Consider the following 12,009-nt stretch of genomic DNA (forward strand, 5'->3'; position numbering starts at 1 on the left):
CCCTGAAACAAGATTGCCAGATTCTTACCAAACTCTGCCATATGCTGAAAGGGGTGAGACCTGACCAGAGCTACGTCTGCACGTGAATGCTACATCGAAATAGCTTATTTCGATGAATAACGTCTACACGTCCTCCAGGGCTGGTGCCGTCGACGTTCAACGTCGATGTTGGGCAGCACTACATCGAAGTAGGCGCTGCAGGGGAGCGTCTACACACCAAGGCCGTGTCTACACGTGCACGCTACTTCGAAGTAGCGGCGCCAACTTCGAAATAGCGCCCGTCATGGCTACACGTGTTGGGCGCTATTTCGAAGTTGAAATCGACGTTAGGTGGCAAGACGTCGAAGTCGCTAACCCCATGAGGGGATGGGAATAACTCCCTACTTCGACGTTGAACGTCGAAATAGGGCATGTGTAGATGATCCGCGTCCCGCAACATCGAAATAGCGGGGTCCGCCATGGCGGCCATCAGCTGAGGGGTTGAGAGATGCTCTCTCTCCAGCCCCTGCGGGGCTCTATGGTCACCGTGTGCAGCAGCCCAGGGATTCTGGCGGCTGCTGCTGCTGCAGCTGGGGATCCATGCACAGGGTCTGCAACCAGTTGTCGGCTCTGTGTATCTTGTGTTGTTTAGTGCAACTGTGTCTGGGAGGGGCCCTTTAAGGGAGCGGCTTGCTGTTGAGTCCGCCCTGTGACCCTGTCTGCAGCTGTTCCTGGCACCCTTATTTCGATGTGTGCTACTTTGGCATGTAGACGTTCCCTTGCAGTGCCTATTTCGATGTGGTGCTGCCCAACGTCGAAGTTGCCAGCCCTGGAGGACGTGTAGACGTTATTCATCAAAATAGACTAAGCTATTTCGATGTAGCGTGCACATGTAGACATAGCCCAAAGCAGCCCACATCGAAATAGGCACTCCAGTGTAGATCTATTGTACTGGCAAAACTTTGCTTTTACCAGGATAGTTCGTTTTACTCAGGAGTATGTGGAATAAAGCTATACTTGTGCAGCTTTGCTGGCACGAGTTGTGTCCACCCTAGGAATTCTTTGCTGGCATAAAATACTGGGAAGGCTCTCATAGTGTAAGACATGACCCTAGCCTTGTTTTGCATCCATTCCCATCTGCTAAACAGGGCTAATAGTACTTCCCACCCTCTTGAGAGGGTAAATGTATGAACAATGTGGTGAGGCATTCACAGTATAAATACTATAATAGGAATATGTATAATATGTACCTAAGGTGGCTGAATGGACATTCCAACAGAGGCTTGAATGGTGGTCTATAAGATAGTGCTTTTAGTATTTGGGCCTCACTGATGGAAGGTGATCAGTTACAAAGCTCGCAATCTTATTGATTTGGTCTTTTTATATTTTGTTTTTAATCAGCATTTTTGTGCTTTCTGCAGGACCCAGCAGCTGAAACAGCATAACTTTGCCCCACAGCTGTTGCAGCTGAGCCTTGTGTTTGAAATGACAACACCACTCAATGTTTGCACCCTGTTTTTAGTGTGTCAGCAGCCAGCTGCCTGAAGAAAGCAAAAACCAAAATGTAAAGCAAGAAATACTAATAAAGGAGAGGCCGTAAAACACATCAAACAGCCTGGATGCCTCATAACTCAGTGGGCCAGAAATCTATCTAAATTTAGCAAATTTTTTATCAAGTAGAGAAGTGAGATCTAAATAAACTCACTTGCACCCCTCGCCCACACACATTAATTGGCCCTTCAGCTAGTGTGTTGCTTCCATGGATTTTGTTTTTACTTTGCCAAATTTGGCCAGATGTTCCCAGAAAAGTAGCAACAACATGTGGGGGGTGGGGGGGGCATAGCAGGTCACAGGGCAGCTGCCCTCAGTACTGCTGTGTTAAGAACAGCCATACTGGATCAGACCAATGGTCTATCTAACCCAATATCCTGTTTTCTGAGAGTAGCCAGTGCCAGGTCCTTCAGAGGAAATGAACAGAAAACAGAATCACAGAATTCTAGGGCTGGAAGGGACCTCAGGAGGTCATCTAGTCAAGTAGCATCAACGCCAATTAAATCATCCCAGCCATAACTATGTCAAGCTGGGACTTAAAAACCTGTCAGGATGGAGATTCCACCAACTCTCTCAGTAACATATTCCAGTGCTTCACCACCCTCCTAGTGAAATAGTTTTTCCTCATATCCAACCTACACCTCTTCCGCTGTAACTTCAGACCATTGCTCCTTGTTCTGCCATCTGTCACCACTGAGAACAGTCTCTCAATCCTCTTGAGAGCTCCCTTTTAGGAAGTTGAAGGCTGCTATCAAATTGCCCCTCAGTCTTCTCTTCTGCAAACTAAATAAGCTCAAATCTCTCAGCCTCTCCTCATAGATCATGTGCTTCAGCCCCTAATAATTTTCGTTGCCCTCCACTGAACCCACTCCAATGCGTCCACATCCTTTCTATACTGGGGGGGCGCAGGACTGGACACAAGACTCCAGATGTGGCCTCACCAGTGCCAAGTAGAGGTGATCAGTGAATGTTCCATCCCATTGCCCATTCCCAGCTTCTGGCTTTGCTTAAGAAGAGCACAGGATGTGGGGAAGGGGTTGGGGCTGTGACAGGTGCTGTAACAAGTATGCATGCCATACGTGGCTGGGAACCCTACTCAGCAGACACATCCTTTCAGGCAAGTACAGTGGAGTTCTGGTTCTGCATCAATACCCAGCTACTAGGTCCTTCTGTAAGTGCAAGGGACTGGAGTCAATGACCTCTTGAGGTCCCTTCCAGCTCTATGAGACGTGTAGATCTTCATGGTTTTTCTTGGGAGGAGACATAGCTCGGTGGTTTGAGAATTGGCCTGCTAAACCCAGGGTTGTGAGCACAGTCCTTGAGGGGGCCATTTAGGGATCTGGGGCAAATAGGTTTAAAAAAAAAAAAAGCATGGTGCTTGGTCCTGCCAAGAGTGCAGGGGACTGGACTCAATGACTTCCCAACGTCCCTTCCAATTCTGTGAGATGTGTATATCCATACATTAAACAGCTGTTACTTCAAAATAACTATTTTAGCATCTACATAATGCAAATACTATTTTGAAATAGCAGTTGGCTTATTTCAAAATTGGTAAACTTCATTGTACAAGGAATAGAGCCTATTTCAAAATAGGTGCTGTTAAGACCAGGAATAGAACTAGTACTTACGCATCCTGACAAGAAAATTTTCCTAATGTTCAACCTAAACCTCCCTTGCTGCAATTTAAGCTCATTGCTTCCTGTCTTATCAACACAGGCTAAGGAAAATAATTTGTCCTCCCTCCTCCTTGTAACACCTATTTTAGGTACTTGAAAGCTGCTATCATGTTCCCTGTCAGCCTTCTCTTTTCCAAACTAAGCAAGTCCATTTCTTTTAATTTTCTCTCATAGGTCATATTTTCGAGACCTTTAATCATTTCAGTTGCTCTTCTCTGGACCCTCTCCAATTTCTTCATATTTTTCCTACAATGTGGTGCCCGGTACTGGACACAGTGCTCCAATTGGGGCCCAGTCAGCACATAATAGAGCAGAAGAATTGCTTCTTGTGTCTTGCTCACACCACTCATGTTAATAAATCCCAGAACCAGGTTTGGTTTCTTTGCAACGCTGTCACACTGTTGGCTCATGCAGTAAACCCTTGAGTTATGTGGGGGTTGTGTTCCTGCAACCTCCACATAATTCATATTTTTGTGCAAGTCGAGGGGAGATGGGAACCAGGCTGCATCTTGCGGGGAGCTGAGAACCAGGGGTCAGCCTGGTTTCATCTCCCCACCACTTGCAGGACCTGGGAAACTCACCAGCACATGGACTGGTCAGTTTCCTGGGCTGTGCAAGTGGTGGGGAACTGGGAACTAGCAGCAGCCTGGCTCCCAGCTCCCCTCCCCTTGCATAGCCAGGAGACTGAGCAGGGCAGCAGCCTTGGTCATTTTCCTGGCTCTGGACAGGGGAGGGGAGCCAGGGACAGCCTGGCTCTAGGCTCCCCTCCACTCCTTGGAGCCAAGAAGCTGACCAGGGCTATTGCTCTGGTCAGTTTCCCAGCTCTGCAAGAGGAGGGGAGCCGGGAGCTAGGCTTCTGCCTGGTTCCCAGCTCCTGCCACTCCAGGCACCAAGAAACAGCTCCTGTCAGGGGCAGCAGCCAAGAGCAGCTTTCCCCAGTCTTGTCAGAGACGGCAGTCTGACTTTAACTGCTGCCACTGATGGGAGTGGCTGCTGCCTCTGAGAGGAGCAGGAAACTGCTGTCATCGGGGCGGCAAGAGTGAGGCTGGCACCCCTGACAGGACCGATTACACACTCCTGTTGGGGCAGCAGTCATGCTAAGCCAAGCATGCAGCTTGGGTGCGTGTATCTCAAGGGTTTACTCTTCTCAACTTTTGGCCCACTATGACCCCCAGATCCCTTGCTGCAGTACTGCATCCTAGGGAGCCACTTGCCATTTTGTGTGTATGAAATTGATTGTTCCTCCCTAAGTGGAGTCCTTTGCATTTGTCCTTACATATAAGGGAGTGGAAAGTATATTTATAAACTTGGCAGATGATACCATGCTGGGAGGGTAGCAAGCACTTTGCAGGACAGGGTTAGAATCCAAAGCTACCTTGACAAATTAGAGAACTGAGCTGAAATCAACCAAATGGAATCCAGTAAAGACAAGCGCAAAGTACATCACTTAGGGAGAACGAACCAAATACGCACTTCAGCAGTGGGGAAGAACTGGCTAGGTGATATTACTGCTGATAGGCACTTGGAGATTGCAGGTCAGCACACATTCAGTGTGATTTAGCAATGTGATGCAGTTGGGAAAGGCTAATATTGAGACAAATTGATAGAAATATTTTATGTAATTCTTCTGTTCCACTCATTACTGGTAAGGCCTCAGCCGGAGTACTGTATTTGATTCTAGGTGCCACCCAGGCTTTAGGACATATGTGGACAATATGGAGAGAGTCCAGAGAACTAGGGTGACACTGGCTAAGCCTACAAGTATGTTAAGGGTTCCTATAAAGAGGGCTGTGATCAATTATCCTTCAAGTTGACTGAAGAAAGGAGAAGTAGTAATGAGTTTAATCAAAATCTCACTCAAGATAGAGATTAGGTATTAGGAAAAAAATTCTTAGTGTAAATATAGTTAAACTTTGGAATAAGCTTCGCAGGGATTTTGTGGAATCCCATCACTGGAGGTTTTAAAGCGCAGGTTTGACCTCTCAGGAATGGATTCTGTTTATTTGGTCCTGCCCCAAGTCCTTTTTTAAAAAAAAAAAAAAAAAAAAAAAAAAAATCTGTGTGGCTGTTTTCATGTTCCGAAGAACAACTGGTAGGAAAGGAAAAAGGAGAGCAAATAAATACAGCATTACTCTAATACTAACAATACAAAGTTGTTTTATGACACCCTTGAGACCAATTATAGCCATTTGAAATCAGGACCAGTTCCGCTAAACAGTGCAGATGCATCTACATTTATTCAAGGATGAGGGGCATCTTTGACAGATGGCTGCGGCATTTTACTGAGCTACTCCACAATGTGTCTAATGTCCATCAAGGAAGTAACGCAGCAACCCCTATATGAAGAAGTCCCCCAGTAATCTACTATTCAGGAAATGCAAAAAGCTATCAAACAAGTGAAGTCAGGTAAATTACCAGGCAATGACAGCATACAACAAACTGGCAGGCCTCAAAATTGTCAACTGTTTCTTCAAAATTATTAAGGCTATATTGGAAACTAAGAGAAATCCTCAGGCTTTCAAAGATGCAATCATAGTTCCATTAAACAAAAGAAAGGTATGAAATCTGACTGTGGCAGCTACTGGGTATCAATCTGCTATCTGTGGTAGAGAATCATCTCTCTTGTGAGACCAATTCAGGAAAAATACATTAAACAAAAAATGGAACTGTATGCAGAATCCTTGGTCTTTTTCTTTTTGTTTTTTAAATCTTGCCATTAAGCAAAAATGGCCTCTGGAAATCCTTGGGATAGTTTAGATGCCCTACCAGATTCATCAACAATATACATTAACTCTGCAAAGAAATGACTGGTCAAGTGCTCTCCGATGGGGACCTCTCTCAACCATTTCTCATATATAAGCCGTGTCTACACGTGCACGCTACTTCGAAGTAGCGGCACTAACTTCGAAATAGCGCCCGTCACGGCTACACACGCCGGGCGCTATTTCGAAGTTAACTTCGACGTTAGGCGGCGAGACGTCGAAGTCGCTAACCCCATGAGGGGATAGGAATAGCGCCCTACTTCGATGTTCAACGTCGAAGTAGGGACTGTGTAGTCGTTGCGCTTCCCGCAACTTCGAAATAGCGGGGTCCGCCATGGCGGCTGTCAGCTGAGGGGTTGAGAGATGCTCTCTGTCCAGCCCCTGCGGGGCTCTATGGTCACCGTGGGCAGCAGCCCTTAGCCCAGGGCTTCTGGCTGCTGCTGCGGCAGCTGGGGATCCATGCTGCAGGCACAGGGTCTGCAACCAGTTGTCGGCTCTGTGTATCTTGTGTTGTTTAGTGCAACTGTGTCTGGGAGGGGCCCTTTAAGGGAGCGGCTTGCTGTTGAGTCCGCCCTGTGACCCTGTCTGCAGCTGTGCCTGGCACCCTTATTTCGATGTGTGCTACTTTGGCGTGTAGACGTTCCCTCGCAGCGCCTATTTCGATGTGGTGCCGCGCAACATCGAAGTTGAACATCGACGTTGCCAGCCCTGGAGGACGTGTAGACGTTACTCTTCGATGTTGCTACATCGAAATAAGCTATTTCGATGTTGGCTTCACGTGTAGACGTAGCCATAATGTGGCAAACCAAGGCAGTGTGCTGATGCTGATACCACCCCCGCCCCCACCAGCACTGAGTCTTAAGTATGCAACCAATTATCTTCAAAAGGACATCTACATGAAGTAAAACAGTTTGGACTCAGTATCAGCCTAGAAAAATGAAGTCCTCTCAACTGGACCTAACAACCCCTACCACCAAAGCAACCGTTTTTTATCAGTGGTACACAACTAAAGTATGTTAATCATTGTAAATATTTAGGCAGGATCACTGCAAGTTATATTTTTTTAATACAAATAAGATCGGCCTGAATGTGAAAGGTGAGCCAGGCTTTTTGGAAGACTTCACCATAGGACCAAGCCGGTACGCCATCAAACTGTCAACAAAGCTGCCAACATAAACTGCTGCAATGGTAGCCTTCTCTTTATAAAGATGTGAAGTATTGTCAGTGTTCTGCAAACACACCAAACAACTTGCAGAATGTCCTGTGTTGCTGTTGTCTCTCTGTTCTAAAGGTCGGCTGGGAAAGACAGTGATAAATAATAACATGCTTGAAAAACCTGTGTTGAGGCAATGGTTATCAACTCCTTCTGTAGATGGACAGGTCATTTTATCAGCATAGGTGATGGTAACCTCACCCTAAAAAATCCTCTGTGGTGAGCAGAAGTGCAGACAGTGGAGAAAGGTCAGTTAACATAAATGCTTATAAGCTGCCCTTAAGCAGTCTCAACCCGTGTGATGTCAATATTGACAACTTCGAAGATACAGCCAAGGACAGATGTGAATGGAGAGCAACCATCAATCAATGTTGCGCATCCCTACAGTGAGACAGATGTGAGACGCTGATTTCAGGCCCGTATGCAGGAATTTCTGGGAGGGGGTGTTTAATTTGTAAATATGGACCATTCCCCACCACAGCAAGCCCTGTGCTTCTCCTCCCAGGAGGGGGAGGATTACCTGGGGCAAGGGCCAGATGGCGGCAGCAGCAGCTGCAGGAGATTGGCTCCTTTCCCGCTCCCCAGAACTCACCATGTGGAGCTCTGCCTCAGCCTCCTGCCCTGCTGAGCCCACTTCTCTATGGGCAGCCAGGAGATCTCCAGTAACCTATGGGGGCTCAGTGGGCCAGGAGGACACAGCAGAGTGCCCCGTGATGAGTGTGCGGGCGCGAGGGAGGCTGCAGGAGGTGATCCCCTGCTGCTGCCTCATGCCCTGGTAATCACCGGCCAGGCTGGTCAGGGAGGAGGCCAGGGTTTAGGGTGTAGGCAGAGCACGGAAGGGGTGGGGTGGTCCCTGAGGGCTGAGTATGTTTGTACCCCTTACTCCCACACCACCTGCATACAGGCTTGGATTTGGGTGGCAGGGGGAAGTCATGGCAAGTCTTCAGCCTACAGATTCCTATGCAACACCTGTGACCTTCCTCCTCACAAATCAGACTGTACAGCCCCAAGAGAAATATGAGATGCTACTTCATTGCTGGGTGCAATAGGCAGCCATACTATTCTGCAGCAATGCTGTGAGTGGACAGAGCACTTAGTGGGGTCTTTTACACACATTGCATGTTTTGAAAAAATGAGCCAAACATTCACCAGAAGACTGCAGAGACAGTTTAAAGAATGCCCCCCCACCAGACCATGAGTGCATATTTCCAAAAGACAGTAAGGGTTTGCTAACTGGAATGCAGTTCTTTAGGCACAGATGATCAATTCCACAGAGACATAAAAAAACGGAGAAGATCTGTAACGAACACTGGAAATTGTCCAAAACAGCACTCACTAGAAATATAGACAATGAGTTTCAGGGACTCAGTCTGGGAATTAGCTCAGAATTGCACTTAAATATAGTCAAATGTATGTTTTGTTCTGTTTGTTTTCTTTTGATAGCACAAAGGTGATCTACTATGATAGTCAATTTTTGGTATTTATCTTTTTCTAACACAGTATCTCTGGTGCATTTAGGAGGACAGTTTTTCTTGGACATGCAGTGGAGTCAGGTTTCTAGCTCCCATTAGTTTTCTGTAGGATGTAATTTGATATCTAACTGTCCTTTGTGCCTTTGAAACTTTTTCTTCTCTACTCTTTTATTAGATACTTGAGTCTAGGTGATCCTACAGTACCATAGTGAAGGAGGCTCCACTAAACCTCTTCTTCTGGTGGAGGAAGTCAGTACGTACTTCAGTTCGTGGAGTGAAAGCAGTTCCGGCAAATGATCAGAATCCAGCCTGTCTTGCTCACCAAAAATATTTGCCTTGTTTCAAGAGTGATAAAGGCAGTTTTATTTGATCAAAAACAGTTTCCCCAGAACGGCAGATTTTTTTTTGTGCGGGATGGGGAAGAGGGGAGAAGACTCAGGCTTTAAGGCAAGAGATCCATCCCCAGATGAAAACAAAACTTTCCTCCTCTTGCAACTTTTCCATCCAGGTCTGTGAACCTGCCTTTTTTCAGTGTGTAGGTCCCAGGGACTGGGGTGTGCTCGGAGTTGTTTCCAGTTTAGGTAGTCATTCAGAACAGTCGAACTAACGTACAGGCCCTACTGCACCTATTAGTCTCTTGTAGCAAAGTGCACTTGGGTAGCAAAGGATTTGTTGCTGTTCCTCCTTGCTGCTAAGTGTTCATTTACATTTTTACACAAGCAGTACTTTAAACATACAGTTCTTCTGTTATCTTTTTCTGCTCTGCTGCTTCTAATTAGGAGGCCTGTACATTGACCTGCAATGAACACAAATGTTAAATTGGGGCTAATGGGAAATGAGTCTGGACTTGAATTATAGTGTTCATAAAAAGTGATGAGATCTGGCACTTGGTTTAATAAGGCCAGAGTTGTATATCCTGTAATCTAGTAACTTTGCATTGTAATGTATTGCATAAGGCACTCACATTTTATGTAGACATAAGAAAAAAGAGTTTGATTGTAACATTAGAGGGGCCCATACAGTTTACAGCTATTTGTTAGGGTGACAACAAAACTTAGAGCATGCATCTGGTAACTTGTGGCTGGCTATGAGACTTCAAGATAGTTATTTTTCATTGTCTGAAATCTGTACCTCTATCACTTGTGAAATTACAATGTTCAAGTGACCTGTGCAGTGAACAACCTTGTTTTTATTAATTTGCTACAAACTTTTATGATCTTGCTTAAGCAAAGACTAATATAGTTTATTCTTCTGACACTCTGCTTCTCTTGATATCTGTATAAAGCAAGTTCCAGGTAAAAGTTAAACGAGTAAGTACAAAGATATGTTGTACTTTAATGTTATAAGAAATGAGCATTAAACGTGTTATTACTAATGGTTGCATTTACCCATGCAGGTATTCTGTCTTGCAGCCCTGTGACTGGACTTCATTGAAGATCTACTATATACAGCATACTTTTATGTGGCCATTTAGAGATATGCCTTAGCAATCAAACATCCCATCAAAATATTGATAGCTTCCTTAGAAACTATTGGTATGCAAGGGTAGGCAAATTTGGAAAATAATACCAGGCTCCAGAAAGATTGCAAATTCAGTTCTTTCACAAACATATTGCAGGCAATTGACTTATTAATGGGAGAGAATTAATCTCCCTAGTATGTCCAGGGTCAGACAGCCTTTGAGGTGGGGGAAAAACTTGCCTAAAGGGCAACATTAAGTATGATGGTTGCTTTCTGTGTTTTTAAAGTAGGCTTTCCTGGATTAAATCTTGTAAAACTCAATAGATCAATTGCATCTCTTTGGGATTCCCGGTACCCATAAACTCCTTGCTCTCATCTGGTTCTCCCAGAGGGGCCAGCAACCAGAGTGGGTTGGGGGCAAAGTGGGAAGGGGCCTGGGTAGCTCCTTCAGTAACAGTGGCAGCTGGAGCTCTGGGCCCTTTGAAACACTGGGCCCTGGTGCAAGCTGCCTCTTTCACCCCGCTGGCCCCCATTGGCAATCCTGGGTTCTCCAGGGTTTCCTGCCTGGTTTTGCAAAGATCCAGGTTTTCAGGAGACTGTGAATTAGTCGATTCTTAGACATGTTTTACTTCGGTACTTGTTCTAGCCATTGCTCTGTTCCTTTGGCTTGTTCAGATCCAAAGCCCATCAGAATTAACAGACTCCTCGAGACTTGAATGAGGATTTGGATCAAACCCATTGTTTCTTTGACAATATTTTCCCCTTTTTTAAAATGTCTAGTCAAGATCATATGAATTTTCCAATTTGGCTGTTGGGGAGCTCTGTAATGACATCAAGCAAAGATGCCTAAGGTTTACCATACCCTTATTTTCTGACTCCCTTTGACTTAGAAATGGAGGCTGGAGAAGTGGTTGCCCCGGTACGGGCTGTAGTTTGCCAAAACCATGTTCTGTTTTCTTCTTTTTGCTTCAGGCATATTTTTGTCCTTTAATTTTTAGTCGTCAGGGTCTTCCACCACTTCAGCTGGTAAACAGTATTATCTTGAACTGAAAGAGGCAAGCACAAGTGATAGAGATCATGAATGTGTATATAGACAAAAATGTATTGTGTCCATAATTGTGATATGTATTGTGTCCATAATTGTGATATCTTTGTGTGTGTGAGAGAAAGAGGAAGATAGGTATATCAATGTATAAAAACTGGTATCTAATGAAAAATAGTAGTAAGAACTGGTGGAGCTTTTGTTTTCTGGCTTCTACAACAAGCAGGCACATGATGCAATGAAATTAAGACTGGAGATCTTGCAGGAACAGAAATTTTACAGGCTGTTAATACTGGTGAGGGCTGTTAGCTGGTAAACATTAGCACAGATTTCACTGCATTTTGTGTGAATGATTGGAATCAAGCTTTCTTGAGTTTCAAAAGAGCTGAGCCACACACAGCTCCCAGCCCTCATTTAGAGTTGTAAGTAGTTAGCACCTCTGAAAATCAGCCTGTACTGTTTTCTTCCATTGGTGACAAGCTCTGTCTCCAATATGTTTTTTATGTTTGCACATCTGCTTTGTGTGGTTAGACATTTCCGTCTTAGATGCTTGCTGAACATTGTTCCTTACAGTCTTTATCAAGAATATTTATTGTAAGCGTGCACAGGGCTATGATGGCATTGCATATGGTTTAATTGAATGTTGAATGTCCTCTTTAAATAAAAGCCATAAGCTATAGTCGAAAGAGTTCCCGTTCCATTTTCTTCAAAACCCATGCTTGGAAAATTTGGAAAAAATATGGTCACAAGTTTTTCATTCTTGTTTTTTCTCTGTTTCAGTTTTGCTGTTCTGAATTGTGTCAATGAAAATCCCTTTTAGTTGTGACTTTCTTTTTTATTCTCCTTTCCATCT

General features: G+C 44.9%; 1 protein-coding gene across 3 annotated transcripts in view; it reads left to right on the forward strand.

Annotated features, from left to right (window-relative positions):
• The window catches only part of MNAT1 (MNAT1 component of CDK activating kinase), a 213,620-nt gene that overhangs the window by 161,653 nt on the left and 39,958 nt on the right, over positions 1–12,009 (forward strand). For 2 of the 3 annotated variants that reach the window (XM_074996316.1, XM_074996315.1), the window contains exon 8: positions 1,401–1,573. The exons of the other annotated variant lie outside the window; for it this stretch is intronic. In XM_074996316.1, the coding sequence (XP_074852417.1) occupies positions 1,401–1,524 (124 nt within the window). In that variant the 3' untranslated portion in view covers positions 1,525–1,573. Of the gene's footprint in view, positions 1–1,400; positions 1,574–12,009 lie in introns of those variants that run through there. 3 annotated transcript variants of the gene reach the window in all.

The sequence above is a fragment of the Carettochelys insculpta genome, chromosome 6 (assembly GCF_033958435.1).
Source record: "Carettochelys insculpta isolate YL-2023 chromosome 6, ASM3395843v1, whole genome shotgun sequence".
NCBI lineage: Eukaryota > Metazoa > Chordata > Testudines > Carettochelyidae > Carettochelys > Carettochelys insculpta.